The following is a 27,621-nucleotide window of genomic DNA, read 5'->3' as shown; positions in this document are numbered from 1 at the left end:
TGAAAAAAATGACTGGACTAGATTACTACTTTAGCCTCCTTTATTGTGCTAAGAACAGCATGTTCAGCATGTTCATCATGTTTTGGCCTCTCATTAGAAGAGCAAAGTAGCTCAAGTTGTGCCCCGCCGAGTAAACTTAACTTCTCTCCCACACAATACAAACTAAACGACAACAAGAGCGAGTCAGTCTACTCTAGCGCGAGCGCGATTATCCGGCTCATAAGCGAGCCTTAATCGACGTCTTATTGTGGCGGAGACGCTGCAAATCTTGCTTTTAAACCCACCAGTGTTTGGGAGAAGAAAGGAAATAAAAGCTTTGGGCAGATGTTGGCCAGCTGATAGGACGACGCTCCGCTCTTCTTATTCTCAACGTCTTGACTTCTTGAGTTCCCGTTTAATCTGCTCATTGTTAACGAGAGGCGCGTTTGTTTCTCCGGACGCCGTCCCGTGACTTTGAGACGTGGAGACGTGGGCCCCGCCCCCTTCTTTCAAGTCACCAGGCGCAACAAAGAGAAGACGGCGTGCCGGCGTGCCGGATCAGGGCAACGCCAGAGACGCCTCTAATAAGCCGCGAAGAGTGGATGGTGTGATTATCCCTGGTGTGCCGGACCACCGGGACCCCCTGCGTTATTCCGGCCTGATGAAAGGCGTCCCTTTGCTTTGCCCCAAGAACGCCTCAGGCTTCTTCTTCTTCTTCTTCTACTGGTTAACGTCGAGGGAGCGCGCCAGGCGCCACCGCGCTGAATATTTCAGGCGTCGCAAAGACAAACGTTTACCCCGAACGCGTCTTTGAAGGCCGCGCCAGATGCTTCCCGTCAAGCTCGCCGCCGTTTGAAAACCCCCGTGGTAAACGTCGACGGCATCAGAGAACTTAAGCGGCGGCCCGCCGTCGACTTGGACGTCAAATAGGGAACTAGACTGGACGTAAAAAAAAACAAGTTGAGCACGAGCCTGGCCAAAAATTGCACAAAAAAACGTCCTCTGGAAAGACAATCAAGGGAAAGCCCTTTTAAAAAAATACAACAAAACTACTGCACTTCAAAATGACAGACTAACAAATGTATGGACAACAAAACTCCAACTTGAACTGCAATTCAACTCCAAAGAAAAAGTGGGTTGAAATGTGTCCGTAAAAGCCAAGTTGAACGGCAGGAAAATCCATCCAAGTAAGCAGAACCTGACCTGATTCAAGGTGGAATTGAGCCCATGTGGGGTTTTCGTCACCTCTGGCTTTCCGCAAAGTCTTTTCTTGTCAAGTCGTCCGAGGGTCACTCACTAGCCCCACCCCCCTAAGGCAGCTCTCCGACCCCCCTCCGCCCAAAACATACACACACAGACGCTTGAAGATAAATGGAAACGTCTGGCAACGCTGTAATTACTTGTCGGTCGGCCGGCCCGTTGCCGGGCCGTTGCCGGGACGTTGTCGTGCAGATCACGTTCGGCGGCGGTGACAGCCGGCTTACTCGGTCCGCCGCATTTCGATGGGCAGACGGAGCGGCGGGTCGGCCGGGCGGCCCGGCGGGTGGACGCTCAGCAGTTTTGCCGGCCGGCCGACCCCGCCGGAGACCTGGCCTCCCTTTGGCGGATCGCAAGGCGAGCCGGGTATTAGCCGACTCGGTCAAAAGACTCCAACGCGACTCTCGCTCGAGTGCCCGTGAACTGCAACGTAACAAAACTCAAGTCCTTAACAAAATCAACCCTGAAGTGCAGAAAAAAGTGACCTAGAGCCAGCATTTAATAGCGACAGTAGAAAAAACAGTAAGATTTGTACGTGCCACACTGCAAACTTGAGTAAAACTGCAATAAAAGTCAACTACTCTTGAACCCTATGAAGTTTACCACTCCAAATTAAAATAAACTTAAGATGATTACAATTCAGCAACTGTATAATTTGGTGAGTGCAATGAAACAGAGCTGGAATTACCCAGAAAAGCACTGAATATGAAACTTTAACCAGTATAAAACTGCCATCAAGCTAGAACCGGAGGAGCCAAAGTATGACAGATCTGCACTTGGACAATCTTATATTTAAACCAGGACTGCAAAAAAACAAAAGTCTAGAAACAAGTCTTTAAAACTGGACTACCTCCATCAGGGTTGAAAAGCTGTGTTGGCCAAGGATTAGCATGTTTAGCTCCATTTTTTTCTATTGAGAGCCCCAATCTGGTCCCTGACGGAGCCCCTGGAAGCAAACCAGGATTTGACAAAATCACAAGACGGTCATCAAAAAAAAACTCTTCATTCATTCTGAAAGCGGAAAGATTTTCCCTCCCAAAGAAGGGCTTTTAACAAAGTGCCACGCACTTTGAAAAACAAACAAAAAAAGAGTGTGGTTGAGCGGATAATGGTGGCCTGACGTCAACACATTAAAGACATTGACACTTTAAAGACAATTAACATCCCTCATTAATCCACGTTGGCAATCCTTATATCCCCCACGCCAAAAGTATTAGCGACGTCTTATCCCGGCCAGAAAGGCGGCTAAGACGCCGCCGCCATTGGAGCGCGCACGCTGACAATGGAAGCCGGAGAAAAGTAAAAGCGACCAAAAGTCAACGCCGGTTTGTTTGTGGAGGTTAGCTAGCGCGTAAAAAAAATTGAAAAACTTATTGTGAGGTTTTGACCTCCAAGCTAATGAAAATAACATTAGATGGAGCACGCATTTGCCAGGCACAACTTTGCCTAAAAGTCAAAAAAAGAAGTTAGGAATGACTTTTGGGGCATGTGGAATTCCTCCCTTTTTTTATGCTTCCTTTGACTTATGGCGTGGAGAAGTAGAACATCATTTCTGGAGCGTTTGAAATGAACCCGTTTGACCTTGGCTTTCTAGCGCCGGGCCAGGCCGGCCCTCCCCCACCACTTCCTCCTCCCCCGCCGCCTCCTCCTTCCCGACACGCTCGGTCACCTCGGCCGGAGAACGGAGCGCCGGCTGAAATGAGAAGTGGCGGCTTTGCTGACCGAGGTGAGGACGTGGGGGCCACCGGTGCCGAAGGTCGACAACCTGGTGGTTTTTCGCCGCCCTCGACTAAACAGAGCTCGGCGACACATTCATTAATGCGGCCCAATCTGAGTCTGATTGAATGTAAAAAAAGTAGCCAAGTGATTGTCGTGTGCACAACATGTCACATTCTGAGAAACAACTTAACTCGCTGTAACACGCCTCCCAACACTCACATGCGGGCTAAGAAACGTACGCAACGGACACACCCACGCTCGCGAGCAATACTGGAATGCTCTCACCACACTATGGAAAACATAGGATGAAATAAAGGACCTCTAGAAATGACTCAAAATGCTCTCCTACAATGAATTCCCTCTCACTCAACACTGAAACCATCACTTACAAAATGTTCTCACACAACCTACTGAAATAAATACACTCTGGCACAGCACTGAAGTGGTTTTAAAGCGGAACCGGTGGACGCCATCGAAAGGAAAGCAGAGCGAGACCAATGAGCAAGCATTCCTCATTTCTCAGCCAATCATCCACGTTAGCGTTAAATGATCTCCCCCGTCTCACATGAGGATTATTCCCGCTCGTCGGGTCTCGGGGGCGAGGCGAGGGTGTCGGAGCGGGGGTGGGGGGGGCCCGGCTTTGACTTTAGGCCGTTTGAAGTGCCGCGAGACCAAAGCCAGCGCCGTCCTAATGAGGGAATTATCCTCTTTTTCGGACTATAAGTCGCACCTGAGTACGAGTCGCGGCGGCCCAAAGAATACGCAATGAAGAGGGAGGGGGGGGGGGGGCTGAAGTGGGTCTTAAAGTCTAAGTTGCATTTTTGGGGGAGGGCCATGTTTCATCACAAAAGCCTTTCTCACATGACTTTATCTTTAAAAAAAGACAAAAAGGGATGGCGGCCCAAACTAGGAACAAAAGGGTTGGCACCAGGCGGGCCCTTACCGTAGTGCGGATCCAGGTAGCCGTTGCGGGGGTCCATGGCAAAGAGGGTCCCACGGTAGGGTAGCGCGTGGTCCACCAGGTGGGGCAGCGAGCCGTGGTGCAGCTCCTTCTTGAGCGGCGAGGGCCGCTCCTCGCTGGAGGTGGAAGGCTCTTCGCTGACGCCGCCACGATCCGAGCTCAGGGCGTTGCGGCGTTCGCGCTGGTACGGCCGACCCGGGTTTTCGTCCTCTGTGAAGACAAACGTGGGCTTGGTTAGTTTCGGAGACGGGACTTGAACACAAATTGGTCAATGAATGAATGGATGCAAACAACAACAACAAATGTGTCCCACTGGCATCAATTCCTTCCTATTCAACATTTTCCTAGCTTTAACACACATTCCCATTTTTTGTTTTTTTTTGGGTCAACATTTCAATCCGACGTTGCAAGACGTGGGAGCGCCGACGCTTTGCGCATTTCAAAGTTGTGGGATTTCCCACCGCTGGGCTCTTCAATTCATTGCACTTTTTTCTCCCTTTTTTTTCTCTCAGTCAATTCCCACAGTGAGCCAGTGAGGCTTCCCGGGCGCATTCCGAGCCGCCCATTAAACGTAGGGATGCCCCGCCCCCACCCTCCCTCAAAGTAAATCTCCGCCGCCGGAGGAACGGGGGGGGGGGATCTCCGGGGGGAGCGCTTCCTGGCACGCCGGCTCAAGAAGGGATAAACGGCCAGTTGAGTTCAAGGGCTGAGCTCGGCCCGCAAAGGCGCGACCTTTGACACGGGATTTGACCTTTGCACTGACGTCTACGTAAAGGGGGGGGTTGTCTGTCAAGGGGTTGGCTCGAAGCCTTGGCTTTGTCGCTATTTGGCCTACTTGGCTTGTTGTGTTAGCTTTCATCAGGCAAAATGTCCATTTGATAGCAGGAAGGGAGGGGCTTAGGGGCTTTTCATCTGGAAAAATGGGTGTCAAACTCAATCCAATGGGAGGGAGGGGCTAATCAATGTGGAGTTGGACACGGACAATTGTCAATAGCAACCAATCACTTTTCCTTTTTTAGGGTACTTTTGGTCAATGATGGGGGGGGGGGGGGGGGGGCAGTCCTTGGAAAATCTGTTTAAAAAAGTAGTTTTTAATTGGGTATGACTTGAAAAGCGGCAGATAGACGTTGAATCCATTTTGACCGGGAGTCAAGTGGTTTTTCTCTCTCTCGCTCATATTCGCTCTCTTTGGCGTTCTCGCCGCCAAGCCCAATGGCATCTGATGAAGCGGCGTCCCACGGTTTCCATTTTCTTTTTGGGATCCCTTTAACGCGGAACTGACAGGCTTGGAGAAGCCACTCGCCCGCTCGCCCGCCCTCATCCGCAGGAAATGACAGCGTCAGTTATGATAGAAGCATTTAATCCCATACGCCGCAGCCCGTGATCTTATTAAGGGAATAATGCCATTTATACGCTCTAAAGCTGGATTAATAGGTCTGCCTTTCGCAAAGCGCAATATTAACATAAAGGGATTTCGGATTTTTTGCCTTCCGCCAAAAAAGTCCGGGCCGCTTTAGTCAAAAATATGAGTGGAACGTGCCTCCATTTTGGGCCTGACGTGGACATCTGAGGCTAAAATAAGGTTACAAAAAAATTGAAGTCAAAAACAGGAATCAACACTTGAAGTTAACGTCCATTCCTCCTTAAGTAGATTCTTCCTTAACTTAATTTCTCTTCAATTCTTCTAGGTTCTCCCTTAAGAGTTATCTTAAGTAGCCTGGAGTTTTTATCTTGTAATCTTCTAGTTTCCTGCTGAAGCAACTGTAGAGCCGACTCCTTAAGTCGTCAGGAACGGCTCCTTAAATGACTCCATTTTTGTTGCTAAGGCCTTGCTTCGGGGGGCTTCATTAATCCATCTTAAAGTTTGACCACAACTTTTCTCTTCCTCATTTTTCTCTCTTCTTTGACGGAGCGTCCAGTCGGTCGGTCGGATTCAGACCAGCACAAAGACCGTCGAGCCGGGCCTCTGTGGACCGGAAGAAAGAAAACACATCTCCGAAAAATAAAATACTTCAACTCTCCAACTCTCTGGCGCTCTCTCTCGCTCTCTCTCTCGCTTTCTCTGCGGTGATTGAATTTCTTAACATCTTTTGAAAAAAGCGCTTAAATGGCCGCGGGCCAGAGGAAGAAACAAGCTAATGGTGGATGGGGAGTGCTGAACAAATTTCAGAGGCCTTTCCTGCTGGCGCGTTTGAGCTTGAAAGCGCTCCGGCGCCTTTCAACTGTTCAAAGTCCGCCTCCCTTCCTTCTTTCTTTCGTTCCTCCTGCCGTGTCACGGAAGGATTGGAAAAGAAGGTAATTGTGCCAGAACGTTGCCGCCGCACCGGATCACAGCGCCCCGTCACTAGAAAGGGGACGCCGTGGCGTGGCGTTCTCACCCTTCTTGTCCGGGCTCGGCCGCTGGGGATCTTCAAGTGCTTTGCCAGTGCGAAAACACACTATACTGGGGGGGAAGGATGGAGACGTTTCAAAATGGCGCTCCGGCACCTTGGGATCTTCGGTCAATGCTGATGATTGGCCAATGAGTGACTGCTAAAAGGAAGCCTCATTATTCCTTAACTAGGACAGACTGACTTTTGTAAAGTTGTTCCTTTTGGACTTACTAGTTTAGAATGAATTCCTCTCAAATGAACCTGCTGTTCTCCTTGTGACTGGTGTTAAGTTTCTTCTTATTTGCGCTTGACTTATGGCTTGACCTGTCCTAAATGAGCCGCCAGTCATTTCTTGTCACTTCAGGTAGCTTAAATGAGTGGCCATGTTGACGTTGTGGCGGGGTGGGGCCATTTGGAGAAAAGCTCAAAAGGGACGTTTCCCTCCTTGAAAGGCAGAGGTTAAAAAACAAAGAGTGTTAGGTTAGGTTGGGGTGGTTTTGGGCTCCTTCCTCCTTCTTCTCTCCTTCCTCCCAATCCCTCCCTCCTCCCCCCTCCCTCCCTCCCTCATGCTAATCCGCCTTTCACTCTCAAGCATCTCCCATTTGCCCTCCGGCCTCAACTCTTGTCAGCCTGGCGGTCCCGGACGGGCGCGTTTCAGGGGCGCACAAAGGCCCGTTGCTTTCACACACACACACACAGCATCCTCCTCCAAGCCTTTACCTCAAACCCCCCACCCCACCCCCCCATCACCGCTGTCTTTTGTGAAGCCCTCACATCAGAAGAGGTGTTGTTGTACCTCTGAGCCAGCCAAAGCTCAGAGAGATGCAGCGGCGGGCATGGAGTGCGCGGGGTGGGTGCACGGGCTGTGTGTGTGTGTGGGGGGCGCCCGCGCGCGGGGTGCCGGGCTCCACCTTCCGCGCCTGAAAGACGCGCTTGTCAATGGCACAAACAGCTTTTGGCTGGAGCGCCGGCGCTGCTTCTTCTTCTTCTTCTTCAAAGCTCCTCTCCTCCTGCGCAATAATCTCCCCCTCTTTCTCTTGCAAATCGACTCCCGGGAAACACTCGAGACTCCCCCCAATTAACAATGAGGAGGAAGAAGAGGGAGGGAGGGAGGAAGAGGAGGGATGAAGGCAGGGAGGAAGGGGAGTTTTGGGCAGAGAGAACATTCCAGAAGCTGGCGGGAGTTTAATAAGAGAACCTCTCCAAGCGGCTTAGGCTTACTATAGGTACGTGACGGATAGCCACAGTGGCTAACCATTAGCATGGAAAGCTAGGGCCAACCACACAACGACGAGGCAAAGTGGCTTCCAAATATGTACGTCGATACCTAAAAGTCTGATGACGCCATCCAAAAATGCGCCACTGAAGAGAAAAAAAAAGACATCTGCCAAGTCTGGCATGCATCAGATAAGCCAGCGCATACACATGTTTAAGTCTTGGTAAAATAGGGAACCACAGATAAAATTGGAGAGAACTACAGCCGGAAAATACACCATGACAAACTCTTGGCAGTCAAAAAAACATATTTAAGTAACATTTGAATAGAAATGGCAGGCCTGCCCAACTACCGCCTTATAGTCCGGGAAATACGGTATGCCTCCCCCTCAAAATGGATTGGCTAAAGTTCCCTCCTGCAAAATGGCCCCAAAATGGCCGTTTCCGGCAAATTCCAGGAGTCCACGGGCCGACGGCTGGAATCAGGCTGGCGGCGGGAGGCCGGGCCGGCCCCTCCCGCGGCCCCCCCCTCCCGCGGCCCCCCCGCGGTCCCCCCGCCCACGCCGGCCTCCCCCCCCTCGCTCGCTCGCCCGGTCGGCGTCCCGAAAACCCCCGGCGGCGCGTCATCAGCGGCGCATTGTGAGGCGGCTTTCAAGACTTTGGCTCAAAGAACACCTCGGCCCGCATTCTTAGCGGAATCAAACACGGAGAGATGCATTTGATGGCGGCGCCTTCCTTCAAAGTGGAAAATCCCATTTAGCTCTGGCGGCCAATGGGCTTTGCACGCCGGCAAATGGGCGCGTCAACCGTTAGCGACTTCAAACTGTCCTTTGTAATAATGGCTGCTGATTGCGAACACACGTCACTCAACCGAGCCGGCCGGGATTTGGGAGAAGCGCCGCCGCCGACTTTCCCGCCTTCCCACGGATGCTCTGTTCGGGATGGAGGGAACCGAATGACGCTTTGGTTCGAGGGAGCGTCGGAATCCCGCCGGTGACACGCGCTGGAGCGAAAGCGTTGGAGCCGGGCCCGTCTGCGGCACGCCGATTAGGACGTCCTCGCCAAGAGAAACCAGCAGCCGGGCCAAAGCAAAGAAGCGGCGAGCCAAGAGTTTGCGACCGGCCGAGACCGAGGAGGAAAGAATAACAAGGCGGGCCAAAATATACAACAAAAAAATGTAAAAAAAAGGCCACTGTTCAACGTTGGACCATCTTTTGGTGGTGGTGGTGACAAACGCTTTGAATCCTCATTCTACTTATAGGAAATAGGAGGCTTAAAAACACAAAGACTATGCAAAAGAACACAATGTTAGCCAATAGTAGGCCCTTCTTTTTGAATGAACTACTACTTTTTAGCCAAAAGTAGAAGTACAGACTGAATAAAGGACGACCCTAAACTAAGCCAAACCTTTCAAAATTCAAAACATGCAATCGGAATAGCGTCCAATAGTAAGAAAACGGATCTAACGGACGTGAATGGGACTTGATACCTGCCAAGCACGTCACCTCCGAACCAAAGGCTAGTGGGCTAATTTCGCTTTTGACATTTGATAGCTAAGGAATGAAAGCCATTTATCTGGAACGGGATTACGCCCCTCCCCCTTTGCCCAACAGTCCCCCCCCCCTCTCACACACACACACATTTCCTTTCCCAGAGTCAAGCCAAGATTCATTAATTTTCCTAGCGCTAAGCACTTTATCAATGACTGCCGCTGGTCGGCCGCGGTCTCGGAAGTGGGACGTGGCGGCGGCCCCTTCAGCTCCTTCGGCCCACTTCGGAAAGGTCACCGAATAACCCGCTCGCGGGTTACGGCGGCGGCCCGACGTGCCCGAGGTGGCGGGAGCTAATTAGACGTCGGTGACGGGGCGAGGACCCCGGCGTCTTGATTACCGGCGCGGCGGCGGCGGCGTGACAAATTCGGCCCAAATGAACGGCACAGTCGGAGCTTTCATGCGGCAGCTGGCAACACTCAGCCCGTCTAAGCCGTCAAGCTCACTTTTCTCGTTTTTTTTTACCGGCGAGAATGACAATGGCCATTCCAGACCGCAAACCAGGTGGCGTAAGAATAACACTTTTAACAAGCTGGCGCCGTTAGGCAGTGACTCATGACGCACTCTGAAACGTATACATGATATTCATTTTGATAATAAAGTCATAAAAAGGAAAAAGTAGGAGATGTCAATTGAGCAGAAAGTCATGTGGAAGTGCGCAAGACTGATGGACTTGTGGCCTTCAACCAACACTAGCAGATTCTTTCATGAAGTGCTCCAGCATTGTTTATCTTCCAACACGACCCCGACTTGACCTCGGTCGGCTGGGCTCGGCTCCACGGCCAACGGACCTGGTCGCCGTGGAGACTAAACCTGAGGCAAACCCCATTTGGGGGGGGTGAAATAAGGCGGTTGGGCTTGGACACAAAAAGTCAGATTTCCTGTAAGTGGTCTGGTGGCGGCGTGTCCTTGGCCTTGGCCCACATGGCCGTCGCCCGTCTTTAATGACCTGTCCTGTTGCGGTGATGCCTTGCGCTTCTTTTTTTTTCCTTCTCCTTAATCTGGACATTACTTCAGCGTTAATCCCACATAAATACATCTTGAGCCGCATATCTGCCCGCCTTATTGGAATGGAGACTACTTTAGGCTTTAAGTGAGGCGCAGTCCCCCTCCCCAACGTCCCCCTCCCTTCCGTCTAATCTCCGCTCTAGTCACTCCGAGCTTTCTCTCCTCCTCCTCGATATCCTCCACTTCCCCGTTCTTTTTTTCCCCCCCACACCACCAGAAGAGCCCTCCCTGGCGTGGGGGATTTTTCGCAGGCGACCCACGCAGAGTTGTCCCAGAGCCAAAGCCCAGAGACAAAGAAAGCACACAGAGAGAGACGGCCAGACACAGTGCCAGGAGCTTCTGACGGCACCACTCCCAGATGAAGTGGTGAGTTCGGCAAAGTGTCCGTCACGACCCCGACGGGGAGGCCACGTACGGCTTTGAGCGTCTGTGGAGCGCAACAAGTGTGGACAGATAAGAAGCTTTTAAAGAAGTCATCAGATACTCCTTTGTGGATACCAAGAGAGAGAGAGAGAGAGAGAGAGTGGCCTTCAAACTTTTGGCCTCACTCCAACTAAGTGCAATTACGCCCCCCCGGCCCCGCCTCCTCGGAGTCTGACATGAGCCGTAATGGAGCCGTCGGGGTCGACTCCGCCCCCTACGGACACCGCCCGGGCCTCCCGACTCCAGGTGAGGTTGGACCCAAGACGGGTGGGGAACTCGAGTTATGGCCCGTTGAAAGAAGCCTCGCGTTTTGCCTGAAAAAGTTTTCAATGAGAAAGAAGTCAGTGTGAAAAATAGGTTTGGCGCCCATCTGCGGGCCGCCGGAGGGGAGGCCGGGGGAGGCCGGAGGGGAGGCCGGGGGGAGGCCGGGGGAGGCCGGGGGGAGGAAGCGTTGACGGAAAGCTATGCAATTGCTCCACATCCGAAAGGCTGGCCTAAATGGTGTTGCACATTTGTTTGAGCGCAGCGCATCTGAGTTCAATTCCAAGCGTGCCCTCCGCCTGGGAAAATCAATTCCTCTCAGAGCGGGGCCAGGGGATTACACCGTAACCCTCCCCTCCCTCTCTCCCGTCCTCCCTCCCTCCCTCCCCGGATCCCGGCCCACAAATGCTTCTTATCAGCCGACGGCCCCCTCACTCTGCTTTCTCGTTCTTCTTCTTTTCCCCGTCCAGGAAGACACTTCTCTGCCAATCGCCGCCGCTCTCCGGCAGAACGGCGACGGCGGCGCAGAGAAGCCGGCCGCGTCTGCTTCCAATCAATCGGCGGGACTCGACGCCGCCGTGCTTTTTGCCCTTTGATCCCAGCTCCTCTTTCCAGAGGGGGAGACAAATCTGGGCGGCGGGGAGAAGGGTGAGAATCCAAGGCGGATGGGGTCGGGGGGGAGGTAGATTAAGGAAAGGGGGGACGAGGAGGGGCCTCTCTCTCTCTCTCTCTCTTTCTGGCTCCCGCCAACTGGAAAGCTCAACTTGATCAAGTTTGTCAGGGGCCGAGAATCGAGCTTCTGTCGGAGGAAGAGCGAGCCTCGCCGGACGATCCCCACGCCGCCCATCCAGATGAAGTGGCCCGGGCACGCTTGCCGAGTATCGCGCACCAATCGTGACCTTGGGAAACCAATCGGTGGCCTCCCTTTTACCAAAAGTCCAAACGGGCGGGCGTCACTGGCCTATTTAGCCTTGGGCGCGCTAACGTCCAGCAGACTGCAACCTTTAACTAATTATACGTTCTGACCGCACCATGACCATGTGTGTCGGGGAAGCGTTTAAGAGCCCCAACTGGGAAAGCTTTTTGTCATCGCACATTTTCTGATGATCAACACCAGATGCGGCGCGCCAAAAAAGCCCTTTTCCGTCGAAAGTCCGTCCGTGGGCGCGCCAACTTTGTTTTGGCCGCTTTAGCCGGCCGGCCGGGGCCCCGCGGCGGGCAGGGGAAGGAACGCCGCGTAATAAATCCTCCTGGCAGGCCCGGGACGCTCCCGCTTTTGTTCCTAGCGGCGGGGGGGAGGCCACCAAAGGGCACCGAAGGCCATCGATGCCTGACAACAAATGGGGGGAAAAGTACAGGCATAATCAAGTACTGTTTCCTCACTCTGTGGGTCTTACGGACGCCCCCCCCCCCCCCCCACCACCCCCCCCCACGCTCTCAAAGGAATGAGACCTGGCACGGGCGGAGGGGCGTGGGGAGACGTAGTCGGGCTAACCCCGACTCTGGGCTCGTTACCTCATAGCCTTGGGGACGGGCCCGTTTGCTTTTTTTTCCAGGAGGTGGGTGGGGGGGAGACTGGTCTGTGACCCTCGGTGAGCGGCCATTTCTCATGACAAATAATAGGAGGGCAAATAAATGATCTGTCGGAACTCTTACGCTGCGTTCAAGCCGGCTGGGTTTTTTAGCCACCCAATGAGGAAGCGGCCAATTAAAAAGAGTTTGGAATTGAAGTTGCTTCTGTTCCACTCCAAACAAACCAGAAAAACAACAACAACAACAACAACTGTATATAGGGAGTAGACAGAAGAAATATTAGTGTTCATCTATCTGCTGTGCTCCAAAATCACTGGGGGCGCCGCAGGGGGAGGGCTTTCTCTTCAAGTCCGCCAGACGAGCCCCGCCCGCCCGCCCGGCCGGCCGGTGGCTCGGCGGGGCCGGCTGGTGTTCTCGAGGCCGGGCTAATCCGTCGCCTCCCCGGGCCCGGGCGGGCCAAAGCCCGTCTCCCCGCTGCTGCAGGAAATTGCCTCGAGTCCAGAGTTCCGTGAAATGAGAGCGGCGGCTCGGCGTCCACGGCCGAGCACGCCCACTGTTTTTGTGTCGGCGGGTGGACGGCCGATAATTGCGGCGGATTCCGAGGGCTTTACCTTCCTCCTTCAATGTATTACCCGCGCCACGTTTATTGGGCGCAAATAGGCCCGTTGGCCGGGAGGGCTCTTGGCGTCGTCCCCGAAACGCCTCCCGCATTGTGCTGTTTGACCCCCCGGGCCAGGCGCTACTCCCCGGAGGTCCCTTATCCCCCCCCCCGCATCGGTCCCCTCTCATTAGTCTTGCGGAGCCCAAAGCCGGAGCCAGGCCAAGGGGGCGCAAATACAGATGGAAGGAATCCCCCTCGGAGTGGTTCTGAACAACGGCGGCATGTGTACTTTTTCCTTTCCTTTTTTTGGTGTTGAGCAACACAAAAGAGCAGATTTCTCATCCTTTGGCTGAAACAGTTGATTATGAGTCCCATCAAGTGATCAATGATTTCATTAACAAGACGGATCGCGCAGCTGTCACGCCGCTGACGCCGAGCTGAGGGATGGCGGCGGGCTCCCGGAGCTTCATTCCAAGGGGGTTATAAAATGGGCCGTGGACGGAAGGAAAGAAGGAAGGAAGGCGGGGGGAGACGAGGGAGGGAGGGAAAAGTGGAAATCCATTTTGAAAGCTATTTTCAATTAGGCCTGGGCCGGCTGTTATCACAGGTGTCCCAGAATGGCGGCCCGTAAGTGAAAATGTCTCCTATCCGTTTGTGAAATGAAACCTTATCTGGGCGCCACAAAGATGGCGGGCGGGGACAGCGTATCTGGAAATGACTTTCCCCCCCTTTTGCTGTTAAGGGGAACTTTATTTCTGTCAGATGACAACCGCCGGCTAGCGGCCATCATTTAAATGGCCGCCTAAAATGCGGCGGCGATGGCGAAGATGACGCCGACGACGGCGACGACGGCGATGACGGCGGCCCCCTCGACCCTCGTCGCCCGTCACATTTTCTTCCCTCTTCCTCTTGAAAGGCTTCCATTTGCTGCTGGAATTTCCTGTCCGTCTCCTTTGTTGTGCTCAGGCCGAGCGTTCAAGCGTTGAAGAAAAAGTGTGGGGAGGGGAGGGGGAGGAGGGGGGGGGGGGCAGCCATTACACAACTTTTCAAGTCCTTCTCGGCCACGGATGATCTTTCAACACGCGTTTGGCATTTTCCCCTAAATACTGGCTCCTCGAAAAAAAGCATCCCGGCCGATGGAAAGTGTCTCCTACGGGTTTTTTTTTTCCTTCTTCAAAAGCCCACAAAAGAATCGCGTCACTTTGCGGTCCACCTGCCCACTGAATGACGAGGGTGCGAGGGGGCTGGGGGCCTGGGTTGGGGGGGGGGGGGGGGGGGGTACTTTGGCCATTCCCGGACCCCCTTCTCCAATCACGCCATTGTGGCGGCACAGTGGGCTCTTTTCAGTTGTCAGGAGAGAAGAAGGGGGGGGGGGCGGGAGGAGGCTTCCACGCGGGATGAATGGCACGCGGGATGAAGCCACCTTTTAGGAGCCCATCACGTATGGAAGGCCACGCCGCCCGGACAAAACTTTGCCCGGGCGGATCGGAAGTTTTCCCACTCCGCCCATTCTGGCTCCTTCCGACGAGGGAAGGCCGCCACCGAGGCGTCCGGGCAGCTGCTGACAATTACCTTTTTGTTGGGGAGGCGGCGTGGGGGTTAAAGTTGAGGCTAGGGTTACACCTGATAAGAGCTCACGGCTTCTGGCGCGGGGGAATGCGCCGTAATTAGAAGCGCCCCCCCCCCCCCCCATACAATGCCAAAAACTGCCCCACTCATTCTTCAACTTCCCCCATGAGTCAATTCCGGGCCTGGATCCGTATCTGGTTGGGCCCCGTCAGGAGATCCGGAATTTCTTGGCGCGTGTCCTTCAACGTCGGTGTGCGCTTACACGTGCTACACCGGGGGGTGGGGGGGCGGATTTTCATGCATCGCAGGACCGCAAAAAGGAGCAAGTTAACACCATTCAGTCAGAGAATCCTCAAGAACTTTTTGTCAAGAATAGGGATTAAAAAAAGAGTCGGTTAGATGGATCTTGGCTTCTTCTTGGGGAGTGATATAGGGTCACATTAGGAGTGGATTTACACCAAAGTTCATTTAAGGCTACTTCAGGAGAATTTCAGAGAAAAACTTGAAAGGCTATTTTAGGCGAAGAGAGTAGAAAGCGGAAACACGGCCGTCAAGTCAGGCTGCTCCGGGAGAATCTTAACGCCATTTCAGGCTCGAGTCAAAAGAAGGAAAATCAAGACGTGTCAAAGATGTATCAATAAAACATTGGGGGAAATGGATCTTGCCGTGCGTACACTTTCTAAAATACGGGACCTCAACTCCAAACTCCATCGGAGAATCTTTTTAAGAACGGTGAGGTCACCGCCATCTTGATTGCCCAAATGACGGCGGCCATCTGGCAATCACTTTTGGGTGCCGGTGTTGGAACCATGTGGAGGGACAAAGTGTCCACTATGTATTTACTATGGATGACCCAAAGCGGCGGCGCTTTTTGTGGCGTCTTCGCCGAGGCGCAACGTAAAGGCGCCGCTGCTACGTAAACAAGGATCCGCTCGCTATATATGGCGTGAGTCAGCGGCCGGCATGGGAAAATGGGGCCAAGGCAAACAGCCGCGTCTTTAAATACAGCTTTTGGGAGTTGCTCCGGAATGATATCATCGCGCGGTTACAAAAACAAGCGGCTGCGCAGGCTCACAGACATCTGCACTTAAATGTGATGAGCCATTAACTCGCCGCCAGTCTTTCTCGGACGCCAAAAAAAGACAAAAAAAAAAGAATAAATCAAGCCTACCAACTTATGACGAGAAGGCCAACTGCCCAACTGCATACGGATAGGTCAAATCGTGGTGAAAATGTGTTTGTGTGTGGTGAAAGGCAGAAGAAGTGGGCTTGTACCGTTGGAGGTGGTGCTGGAGGCCACGGCCTTCTCGCTGATGTCATTGCGCGCCGTCGAAGAGCCCTTGCCGGCCACGATGCTCTCCACCCTCTTCTTCTTCTCAGCTGCTGAACTGGCCTGGGACTGGGTTTCCATGGCCAATGCTCATTCCTCCTCAGCGTCGCGTGGAGACAAACGGGATGACTGGGGGGGGAAGGAAAGAAAAAAAAATGGGGGTTAGCCAAGCTCCCACTCGAAAGCCGTCCAAGCGACGGACTTTCTTCAAGTTCTTTCACAGTACGTCAACTTCGGACTTCCTGCCAAGAAAAAAAACATGCACAAACACAACGAGATGAGATTTGGGATCTGACTAAACAAAAAGGAAAAAAAACTAAAGTCAAAGGCAGTGCAGATAGTCATGCTCGTGTTAGGCGGCCACAAAAAAAACCTTCAGGGTATATAACCGGAGAGCGTACATATACAAACACACAAAAAACAAAGATTGTTTGAAGGCCCTGTCGGGAATACGTTAGGTAGTGCTGGGCAATTTTTCTTTCAAAGAATAAAAGGTGGTTGAAGTTTAGAAAAAGACTATCCCGCACCGCTCGTCTTGCTTGATGCATTACAACTTTGGAAATGCCACTTCACTTTAGATACACCTGACGTCTACTGCGCCTGATCATCTGGTGCGCCTTATATATGGAAACGGAGTTCAATTGCACCAATGAGATCTGCCAGCATTCCTAATACAAAATGGAGCACATATCTATTGCTATCAAAGGCACAAAAACATCCTGGATGGCAAGATATCATCATTTGACCCTTTTTGACCCTTCTTTGGCCAAATCGAAGCGTATCGCCCGCCGTCAGTCGACGGCTTAACGGGAAAAGACGGCGTGCAAATATTTGCCTTGTCTTACAGGCAGACTCTTTAATTAGCCAACAGAGACGTTTAATTGCCACGCCGTCTGTAAACACGCTTTATTACAAGCAGAGCGGAGCGGGCAGGCCAGGGGGAGGGAAGTGCCGCTTTTGTTTGGGGGGGGGGGGGGGGCAACTTCAGACAAACACTGCGCGCTGTGTTTGTTTGACTTTTTTTTGTTTTTTTGACGTACGTCGTCTAGCTTGAGCGAACCGCCGCATCTGTAAGCAATTTGCAGCTGGCCCCAGAAAATACACCAACCCAAATAAGACAAGAAAAACACACACGCGCAATTACTCCCCAACCAATCAAAAGGGAATTAAACAAAGGCCGCCGTTTAATGACTGCGACATACCTTTTCTCATCAAAAAAAAGGGGAATTCATCAAGTATGAATTAAAAGAGAAAACGGTGAATATTCAACTTTGATACGTTTACATGGAATAATGATAAGAGTCCATATTATCTAAAAATAAATGTTTTGGGATCAAAAAAAGTGGGAAAAAGTCCTATAAAATGGGGGAGTAAATCTTCTTGTGTCCAATGCTAATATTAGATTAGACCTTGTCCCCATTTGGAGCGCCATTTTGTCCGCCTTGTTTTATGCTTTGAGAAAAGCAGCAAGTGAATAAAAGATGTGCTTGGAAATAATACATGACAAGTCTTTGCGTGCCTTTGGAATGGTGCGGCTTTTCGTAAACAAGCGCGTCACCTTTTATCCAACACACGCTCTTTCAGACGCGCGCCAAACGAAGCGCATTTTCGGAAATTCGGTGGCTTCGTTTGTTCTTCTCGGGGCCCAGGCCAGGAGGGAATGGCCCCCTAAACGCCAGGAGGGAACGCCTCGGCCTTAAACCAATCAAGTCGTGGCGTGGCGCTTTTCCCACCTGACGGGAATTCCAATCAGTTTACCGCTGGCGGACGGACGGACGGACGGACGTCCAACCCCTTTGAAGCGCGAGGGACGGCCCACCAGTGGAAAAATGCATCTGTACTCATCCAAATTGTACAAATAACGGCGCCTTGATCCAAAATGGAGTCCAGTCCAATGAGTGGATGTCATATATTTCCAAATGTAACCTGTTGATCTCCCTAAATAAACGTGATTTCTCCTTGATTTTTCTCCCCGGCAAGTTTTTTTTTGTTTTGGGGGTCTCCATTTTTTTTGTTGGTAATCCCTGCGTGAAGCCAGCGAGGCCATTTAACGGGTTTAAAATGCCGCCATTCGCGGGAAAAACATCCTTATTTTATAAGCACATTAAGCAAATCAATTTAACATAAATTATACGCCCGGCACACAAAAGACGCGCGCCTCAAAGTCAAACACATCAAAGTGAACAGCCAAAATAAACTATTGCTTGTTGTTTGCAGGTTTTTTTCCCCTCACCAACTTTCTTTTATATATATATTTTTTTTAAATGGGATGTTTAGTTTTGAAGGAAAAAAATAGTTCTAACATCACGACAGGCGTCCTAATCCGCCACACCTCCCAGTCAAAATGAATTGGACGTCCGTCAAAGGCAGCCAATCGGCTCCCGCTTGGATTTTAAACGCTGAAATAAAATGTCCTTTTTTCCCAATTGGTTCCATCAACTCCGACTACGTCTACTTCAATTTGCCGCCTCTCCTCCGCCGTATTTGTGTTCATTTCATTAGGGTGACTGTTCAGTACGGAGGGTCCCGGGACCCCCCCTCGGCGCTGGGGAAAGGGGGGGTCGACGGCGTCGCTTGCGACTGCGGCATTCATCATCATTACATCAGCGAGCGGCGAGATCCGCTATCTTATCGCTGGCGCAGCGACGCCGCGAGTCGGAAAGATGGAGACGATTGAGCGGCCAAAAGTGGGCTAGGGGGGCGGGGTGGTGGTGTTCTGAGCAGGGGGGTCGGCAGGGGCGCTGCGTGCCTGCGCACGTTTTCCCGCGTGTGTTTTTGTAAATTTCACAGCTATGCCAACAAGATGAAGGTTCTGCTGCACAGCTGGAACAACTGAAAACACTCGAGGGGCCAAAGAAAAAGGGCTGCTGGTTAACGGGGGGGGGGGGGGGGGGGGCGCGCTTTGGTTGCTGGTTAAAGGGGCGCTTTTGAAACCCCGCAGCCAGATTAACCCAATCTCGCCGTAAAGCACGGCGGCGTGCATGTGTTCGCATTGGATAAGGTATTGGGCGAAGAGCGAGAATTAATTTTTTTAAAAATGGACCCTTTTCAAGTGGGGAAAAAGTCATCTTTCATCATTTATTATGACAAGGAGAGAAATATGCCTTTATTTGGTTGGGGGTGATCGACATGTTATGTCCGGGAAATCCTCCTCTGTTGTCATTTTTTTAATAAAATGGGATTTTTTTTTATAGACTAGAGTTGTAAAATGTCACTTTCCTGCCTAAGCAAATGTGGGAGTGTCCCAAAACTTTTGACCACATCCACGTATTTAGATCCATGACGTTTCAATCATGATGACATTTTTATGAACATTCATAGGAATAGCCAAGAGAAATAAACATACCTTTATACACCTGCATGTCAAAAGTATTGAGACACTTTCTTCTTTGACGCTGGAATCGGACGTCGATCGCCGTCACAGACACTAAAACAGATAAAGTTCCGTTTTATTACATTTTTTTTTTTGAAAAAATTCACATCTGGTGCCCAGATGGCACGTAGGCCAGTCTTGGGATGGGGGGTGGGGGGCATTTTGCAGGAATTAGTCACACCCCATCACACACACACACACACACACACACACACACTAAGACAGTTACACACAGCAAGAAATGCAGACGCAAAGTGGTTTAGCACGCAGCATTTTGACCCTTTTGTGCGGTCGGACATGCTTGAGCTCTTGCCATTTTTTGCACTTTTACATCGGCGTGTTGGAGTCGCACTCTTCAAATAAATCACATGAAAAAAATTATTTTCATGTTAGAAGCGCAGTTAGAAGGTGAAAGTTGGACTTTTTTTTTCTCCCGACGGCCAGCAATCGGGCCCTGCCATCGTGGCCCATGTTTTTGCATCAAGGACAAACGGCGGCTAATTGGATTATCCCTGGGAGCCGCAGACCTCTCCTCCGCCGAGGGACGGCAGGCGGGCCAGCGCCAGTGGCGTCGCGGCGTAACAAACCCGCACGATGTAATCGCGTCGTTTACACGCCGCCTCTTTTTTTGTTTGTTTGTTTGTTTGGTTGGACGCCGGCGACGTGGCAGATAAGGCCCCAATAAAGCCGTCGGGGTATTATTCCTATATTTTTGGTCAACTACTGGCTTTAACGGTGGCTATTTGTCCATTGTGGCTGACCGGCTTCAGTAGCATGAACCTTATTTGACTCTTTAAACTGCCTTTAAAACGTTTTTTGATTGACAACTACTCAATGAATGGGACTATAGTAAGTACTATTTCAGTTCCTTCACATTGACTCCATGACTTAGCTTAAAAAAACATTTTGGGCCCTCAAATATTCCCTAAAGTTCCTTGTTGAATTGCTTTGGGTTTTGCCGTTAACTAAATCCTTGTATTAAATTGACTTAAGCTAGTCTTGGATGAGATGGCCTTTATTAGTGGCCATTGGGCAAATTGCTCCTCAAGTGGCCTGGCAATGCTGCTATTGTGGCCTTAAATCAGTCCTTAAGCAGCCTTTAAGTGACTTGAATTGACTTCCTCTCGCATTGATACGGCGCCGTGATGAATGGCCATGGCGGGCCGGCCGGGGGCGGGGGGCTCCCGCCACCACAGCCGGCGGGGGTGATAACGCGCCGTAATCACGACGGCGCGCAATTAGCCCATTAGCGCTCTCCGTCAGGATGTTTAAGTGAGAAATGAGCTCTTCCCAGTCATGCCGTTGACTTTAGAAAGCGGAGCGGAAGCCCTCAAGTGTGTCCTAGCACTAATTGCTCACTGGCATCATCACTGAATTCTACCTGAACCTCGGTTTTCTGCTGAAAATACGGTGAAGACACACTGGGCTTTTTATTATTCTTCCCCATCTCCCGACTTCTTCCTTAAGTCGCCTCAAGTTTCCTTGTTTTGGCTTGCTTGGGCGCGGGTACAGGTGGGGTACGCGTAATCCTCCGAGACCCCCGGCGTACACGGCGGCGCGCCGCATCAAAAGGCCGGCGCGGCGGAGTCCCGCCGACTTTGGAGACGAGGCCCCACCCGGCCTTTCATATCCGGCACGTTAGCGCACTTGTGGAGTAGGCGGGCGCTCAGGCAAAACAACGGGGGTCTCGGAGGATTTGATGCACCCCACCTATCCGCGTGCGCTCGTCGAGAAGCCATCAAAAAGGCGCAGCTGCGCGGCGGCGAGGATGGGGAAAGTCGCTCTGCTGAGAAAAAGCCAAAAAGTAGGGGGGAAAAAATGGAGCCGAACGTAAGACGACGACGACAGGGACCTCGCCGCTCACTCGCGCAATCAAGCGTCGCATTCCAACTCCCGCGGGTCGGCGTATGTAAATTCCCCCCCGACAATAGCGGCGCTAATGGCTTAATAGCCCGCGTGAGCTTGTTTGCATTGATCCCTCCCTCCCTCCACCCCGGCGGACCCCTCCTTTCCCAAGCCGAATGCCAGAGGGATGATGGAGTTGTAACCTAGCATGCGAGGCTCTAATCACTTTGCAGCTTGTTTCAATAAGGCCTCTATTAGCAACCATCCGATAAATGCTGTCGGAAATTTCACAAAGCCGCTTGCGCGACCTGAACCTCACTATTAGATGTCCAATCCACTTGAACTAGGAAGGTTGGCAGCGAATAATTTAGCTTCTAATTTAGCCACCGCCTTGAAAATTTGTCAAGGCCTTGGACTGGAGGACCCCCCTAGAAAAGGGGGTGTGCAGGTAATGTGGTCTGAAGTAATGGGAGGAGACAAGAGACTTAGAGGCGCCACACAGCCAAAAGCTTTATAAATAATTCTAAAAGCTAACGGGATGCCTTGTCAAAGCGTGCCACGCTTTGACGCGCACGGGAATAAAAAAAAAGTGCAGAAAGGTCAATTTGAGCTCGCTAACACCCACATACACCCACGTACACGTACACACCCGCATTGACACACCCGCCGTAGAGCCAAAGTCTCTCTCTGACTTATCATTCAGGGCAGGCCGGCACACCGGAGACCTGCCTTGTAAATCTCTTTGTGGAAGCAGCTTTTGGGGGGGTGCTAGTGAAGGGCTTACACACTGCTGAGCCCCGAGGTGCGCTAACGCTACTCTCCATAAGACGTGGCGTAGAGCGCGTAGCAGCAACCTTTTCCCTCGGCGCTCTTTCTCCCACACGCTCACTTCACACCGCGCCTTTATTTGGGGGAATGAAAATGGGTCAATTTGAGCCGCAATATGCGCCAGCCAATGCTTACCCTCACTTCTCTTTTTTTTAAACCGCAACAGCCGCCGCCCGGACCCCCAGAGGCCGCGCTGAGTAATGTCCTGCCCGGCTTCGGACAATGACTCGGGGCGCGTGGAGGGGGCGTGGGGACGCGGCCACCTTTGACAAATGGACGCTTCGGTGGACATTGTGTTGAGTTACTCTTACTTTCCTGGAGTATTCATTGAGTTACTATAAGTGACTTATGATGTAGCCTCCTCTTATGTCTTAACTAAGCTTAAACAACAACTTCACCAGTTTTGATGCCCCGAAAACTTGAGTAAGAACTTGACTACAACTCCCAACTTGACTAGCCTATCTTAGCACGTATTCACTTCCTACTCGTTTTGGTCCGAAGCAAAGCTAGAAAAGTTGTTGCCGGTGCCCCCTTTTTGAATAGAAACTCTGCCCCGGCTGAGCGTGGTGCGTTCAATGACTCCCCAAGAGCGTCAGTCCATTTGTTGAAAAGCTCAATTTGACACGGGACATACGTTCTCCGTCAACTGTCGAGCCGAGCGGAGGGCAATTTTCGGAGAGCGCCTTTTCTGCTCCTCCTGGCATTTTTCGAGGCCGCCGCCCCCGCCATTTGGCCGTAAAGTTGGGGCCGCCTCGAGATGACAAACTGTCATTAAAAATGCCTGCCTCTCTTTCAAGGAACTTGGATGCGCACCCCCACCGCAGCCCTGAAAGGAACTGGGCTTTGTCTGCAGAGCAAAGGAAAGCGGAATCCCCCCCCCCAACCCCAAAAATGCCCCCCGCCCCCTATCCAAGACCCCCCCCCTTTATTTTACCCAGAGCCCCGTTCCTCGCTCCCTGCGGAGTATTGTTAAAACACAAGCCCTCCCCCTTCCTCCCTCTTAAAACAGCACGCTTTGCATGAGAAAAAACGATTAGTCTTCAAATACGGCGCTGTCAAAAAGGGGGTGCGCGCGCGGGGGGAGCTTAAGTTTGCTCAGATAACCAGAGTTCTTCTTTTTTTGCTTCCCCGAAATGAGGAGGCGCCATTAACGCTGGGGTCGCCGTTCTTCTCCGCATAGAAGAAGAGCGCGACCTGTGCGGAAATGGAGAGTGGGGAGGGGGGGCGGCGGGGAGGGGGGGGGCCCTTGGAAGGGATGGGGTGGGGATTCGGGGGACTCAGGGGAAGGGGGGTTACCCTTGTGAAAACATGTTTGCCATGCTTTCAGGTATTAACCCCTGACAATGGAGCCCTCGTTGACCTGCACTCCTCAAGACAATAAAGTGGCAACATCTTAGACTTTCCCTCTAAACTTTGTCATGTTTCATTACATTTTATTTACTTTTAATTTTGAGACAACATTTCAGATCACTATAGCCTAGAAAAGTGTATAAGGTCTCCATAAAAGTTGGAAAAGTACGTTATGAGTTAGAAAACAATGCAAAACAACCACAGCCCCCCCTGGACCCTCTATCCGTCGGCCTAATGACCCCCCCTTTTCACCCATCGCAGCCACACTTCACACCTGTGATGACATCATGTTCTCATGGCAAAAATACTCTTTTTTTAAAAAGGATTTGTCATGCAGTCACAGGCAAAATACCCCAAACTGAGCATTCCTTTGGCTTAGAGGAAAAAAGGTCAAATTGTCAAAAGGTCGCCGCCATCTCCTCAGAGTGCCACTCTGGCTTATTTAGCAAAAAGCTGGCAAAAATGCGCCTTGACATATCTTAAATGAAAGAATCTCCTGAGCCCGCCCGCCTTCGCCTCATCCAAAGACATCATCACCTTTGGCGGCTCCTCCGAGGGCGAGGGCGGGGGCGCCGGGGTCCCGCTCCGGGGACAATGGCGGTCGGAGGTCGGATAGGGGGAGGGTGGTGGGCTGAACACATAGCATATTAAATGTGGCGGTCCGCACGGAGGCACATCTGAGGCGTGCCCCGAAGGGACGGCTGGCCGGGGGATTAGCGGGCCGCTCAAGAACCCGCCCGCGCCCCCTTTCTTGTCTCCGCTCGCACGCACGCAAAGGCATCGGCGCCGCTCGCGCACTTTTCCGCACTTTTCACCCCAACCCTCCCCGCCTTCGTCCTCTAGTCGTCTCTTTTAAATCAAAGCGGGACCGGGACGCACGTCCCATCCGTTTGCGCTCCGGACGGACGGACGGATGAGACGTACGTCGCCGTGGACGGCAGCCGTCGACGCCTTCAAAGTCTGGGATTGGGCTGACATTTCTTCCGTCTTTCTCCACGTTTGGCTATTTCTTGAAATTAAGTAGAAGAATGAAAACAGGCGTATTAAATTGGACTCCAGAATAATATAGATGCTATTTGGGGATGTCATTTCTGCAAAAGAAGATGAATTTTATGTCCAAAGTCATTTTGACTAAAGAAGAAGAATAAATGCAGAAGGTAGATATGAAGACTTTTTTGTCATGTGCCAATTTGCCTGAAGAAGAAAGGCCATATGTCAATAAATGTGTATATATCCTCAAAGTTTTTCAAAGCATGATTTTTTTTGGAAGAAGAGTGTATCCCACTATATTTTTGTGGGACTATTTTCCTCCACCTCCAATTTATTTTTCCCGTCACGGCCTTGTCAAGCACGGACCACTCTTTAAAACTGTAAATGAGACTAAAATAGTCGCGTATACGTCCACATACGGCTTCCTAAAAATAGACGGTTAGCCCTCAATTTGAAGAACGGCTGACATCTTGAAGCAAACACCCACACTCTTCTTTTTTACTCATCTTTGAAAAACCAGTGAGCAAAAGAAGTAATAATAATAAAAGACGACAAAGGCACAATTATCCCGAAAAAGGGAAGTCAACTTCCTCGACACGACGCTGGCATTAGCACGACAACGGCACTCATTAGGGCCTCTAGCGTCACCTAATGCGTGTGTGTGTGTGTGTGTGTTAGCGCATAAGTGTGTGTGTGTTTGTGTGTGAGGAGAGGCCATAGCTCAAGAAGCTAATAGAATGTCACCTCCTCGCATTAACATGACAGGCTCCATTCTGTGGGGGCACGCAAACGAGGAGGGGGGGGGGGACAGCGAGCGAGCGAGCGAGCGAGGGAGGGGGCGCCGGAGTACCAGGCCAACTCTGCATAATTCGGACTTCAATAGTCAAGATAAAGCCTATCGGAAAAAACATCGTTAATACGGAGCGTGAGAGGAGATTGCAAACGTTTTTTTTTTTTTTTCTTAAACGCAGGAACATTCGTCATGATAATGACAACGTGTCCTCTCGTTTTTTTTTTCTTTTAAAAAAGGTGCACCTGTTTGACTTACGCTACCCTTGACATTTGACCTTAAAGTGGAAAAAGCTCCCTATGTTTTGTTTTTTTACTTTATATGATAATACCAACCTTTCCAGTTTAAATGGATTGGATGTCGGAGGTGGAAAAATTTCAGAAATATCAGAAAGTAGAGGATTATTTTTTGGGGTATTTTGGCCTTCCTTGTCATTTTAGGAGCGCTCAAAAGTCTTTTAAGAATATATTTAGGAATACGGCGACTTCAATAAAGTCATAAAAAAATCATAGGCATGATTAAAATATACATTCAATTTTTGCAGTACATTTAAAACATGATGTTATAGTATTTGTTTTCATTCAAATATTTTTCTAATTTAAAATAGAATTGTTGCACATGGAATACATTTATGTCTATCATTTGGAAATTGACAGTGCATCAAATAATTACACAAAAATATCATTTCTAACCTGATGAAAACTTGTTGACCTCATACCATGTTATTTTACATTTTGAACTTAAACCACACATAAAAGAATGACTGTTTGCTGTCATGAAGTCTTTTGAAATATTTTTTAAAAAGGTATTTTTTGGTTGTTTTTTTCGAATTGGTCCAGGTGTTAAAACGATGAGTTTGGGTGTCGCGCGAGGAAACTGGACACGCCAGCCAGCCAGCCAGCCAGCGGATAAAATGTGGAGCAGCTGGCCCAAACTTTACAACAAAATATCTCCACATGTGGACATAGCACCCCCACCACCCCCTGCCAACCCTGCCTTTGGAAAAATGTACATAAACTTGCCTCCTTGTATACATAAACTTACCTTATTGTGCATAAACTTGTGCATAAATTTATTTAACTCGAAAAGAGCGTCTAATTTTTTTTCATAAATAATTTAGAGCACATAAATGACATTCCTATTGACGGCTGGCATCCGTCCCATCTCAAACGGACGTTGACTAATGATAAACTCATTTCAAGTTTCACTTTGTTTTTTTTTTACACTTCATAACGCAGCCTATAATAATACTTCTTTTTATTATACATGGATATTTAGAGTGCTTTATATTTTTTCAGAATTGACAGTCAAAAAAGTTAACCGTGTAACAGTATGTCAAGATTATAGTAACACGTTTAAACTTCAAGTATACAATTATTAAAAAGAAGGAAAAATTCTACTAGTAGTAGTTTCACTGCAACAAATTATAAGGAATAATTATGATGCTCGTGTGTGTGCATTAAACGCACACGACATAAAAACCCAGTTATAAAAGTATGTTTGTCTCATCCTAAATTCAAAACAAATAATAACCATAACCATCAAAATATAAGGACTATGAAATGCATTTTTTCTGTACGTTTAGTTACGACAACTAGACAGAAATCACAAAACACGCTCACACACACGTGGAAATTATTATTATATAGAAATAATTTCTTAAATACAAGAAATATTCCTTCCGCTAGGACAACATATTAAAAGACAAGTGACAGAAAATACGTCATTGTTTGCAATCAAACTAACGATAATCCGGTGTCTCGTTAACGTGTTCAACAAGTCCAAAACACACACACACACACACACACACACACACACACACACACACGTCGTGAAATACGATAACACACGCGACCCCCACACCCCACACACACGTAGTTTGTGCAGAAAAAAATAAGTCGTCCATTTTTTAATTCAACTAAAAAAACTTTGACGTCAGATCAACTTGAGCAAATTTTATCAAAAAAGGGCGCGTGAATGCGGCGACTTACCGAAGACGATCTGGACTTTTTGGGGGTGCTGGATCCTTGATCTCTTCTCGAGGGCTGCAGAAGCCCCTCAGAAGGTCCTCCTCGTCCTCCTTGTCCTTCTTCTTCTACTTCTTCTCCTTCTTTTTTCCACGTTGGAAGTCCCAAACGAGGCGGACAAAGTTGGTGGTCCTCCTCGGCGTCTTCTCGAGCTTCTTGGTTGCCTTCAAGTGCTGTCAGACAAACAAGCATCCACCCAAAAAGTCTGTGCACCCCCCCAAAACAGCACACGAAGTCGAGAGTGCACGTCCCGCTTAGTCTTGTTTTTTTTTTTCCAGAAGAGAGGACGAAGTGTGGAACTCCAGCTGCTCCTTCCCCCATTAGACTCCTCCTTCCTTCAACTCTACACCGCCCTCTTCTTTTTTTCCCCTTTTTTTTACTTAGTGTACCCCCTTAACCCCCTCTCCTTCTACCACTCACTTGACAGAACTTCACGAAGGACAATATATATCTGCAATAATCCACTTTTTTTTAACTGACAGAAGAGAATTTTCAAGTTTTAAAAGAAACTGAAAAGTACGTACAGTACGTGAAGTATGCCTAAAAGTAATGCAATAGTATTAAAAAATAAGCAACGTCTTCTTGTTTATTAAAGTGTTCACATGGAACTTGAAATGTCAAGGGAAATATGTTAATATGT

General features: G+C 50.3%; 1 protein-coding gene and 1 long non-coding RNA gene across 2 annotated transcripts in view; one reads left to right on the top strand and one right to left on the bottom strand.

The window, feature by feature from the left end:
- Positions 1 to 27,307, bottom strand: part of gli3 (GLI family zinc finger 3) — a 50,520-nt gene extending 23,213 nt beyond the window's left edge. The window contains exons 1-4 of the mRNA XM_077735944.1: positions 26,946 to 27,307; positions 19,125 to 19,205; positions 15,724 to 15,907; positions 3,899 to 4,126 (exon numbers count right to left, since the gene is read on the bottom strand). Of these exons, the coding sequence (XP_077592070.1) occupies positions 3,899 to 4,126; positions 15,724 to 15,859 (364 nt within the window). The 5' untranslated portion in view covers positions 15,860 to 15,907; positions 19,125 to 19,205; positions 26,946 to 27,307. The remainder of the gene's footprint in view (positions 1 to 3,898; positions 4,127 to 15,723; positions 15,908 to 19,124; positions 19,206 to 26,945) is intronic.
- Positions 26,776 to 27,560, top strand: LOC144209560 (uncharacterized). The gene is made up of 2 exons (XR_013329168.1): positions 26,776 to 27,184; positions 27,260 to 27,560. It is a non-coding gene; the product is annotated as an uncharacterized LOC144209560 (long non-coding RNA).
- The last annotated feature ends 61 nt before the right edge of the window (positions 27,561 to 27,621 follow it).

The sequence above is a fragment of the Stigmatopora nigra genome, chromosome 16 (assembly GCF_051989575.1).
Source record: "Stigmatopora nigra isolate UIUO_SnigA chromosome 16, RoL_Snig_1.1, whole genome shotgun sequence".
In the NCBI taxonomy this organism is placed as follows: domain Eukaryota; kingdom Metazoa; phylum Chordata; class Actinopteri; order Syngnathiformes; family Syngnathidae; genus Stigmatopora; species Stigmatopora nigra.
This window is presented reverse-complemented; position numbering and strand designations above follow the sequence as displayed.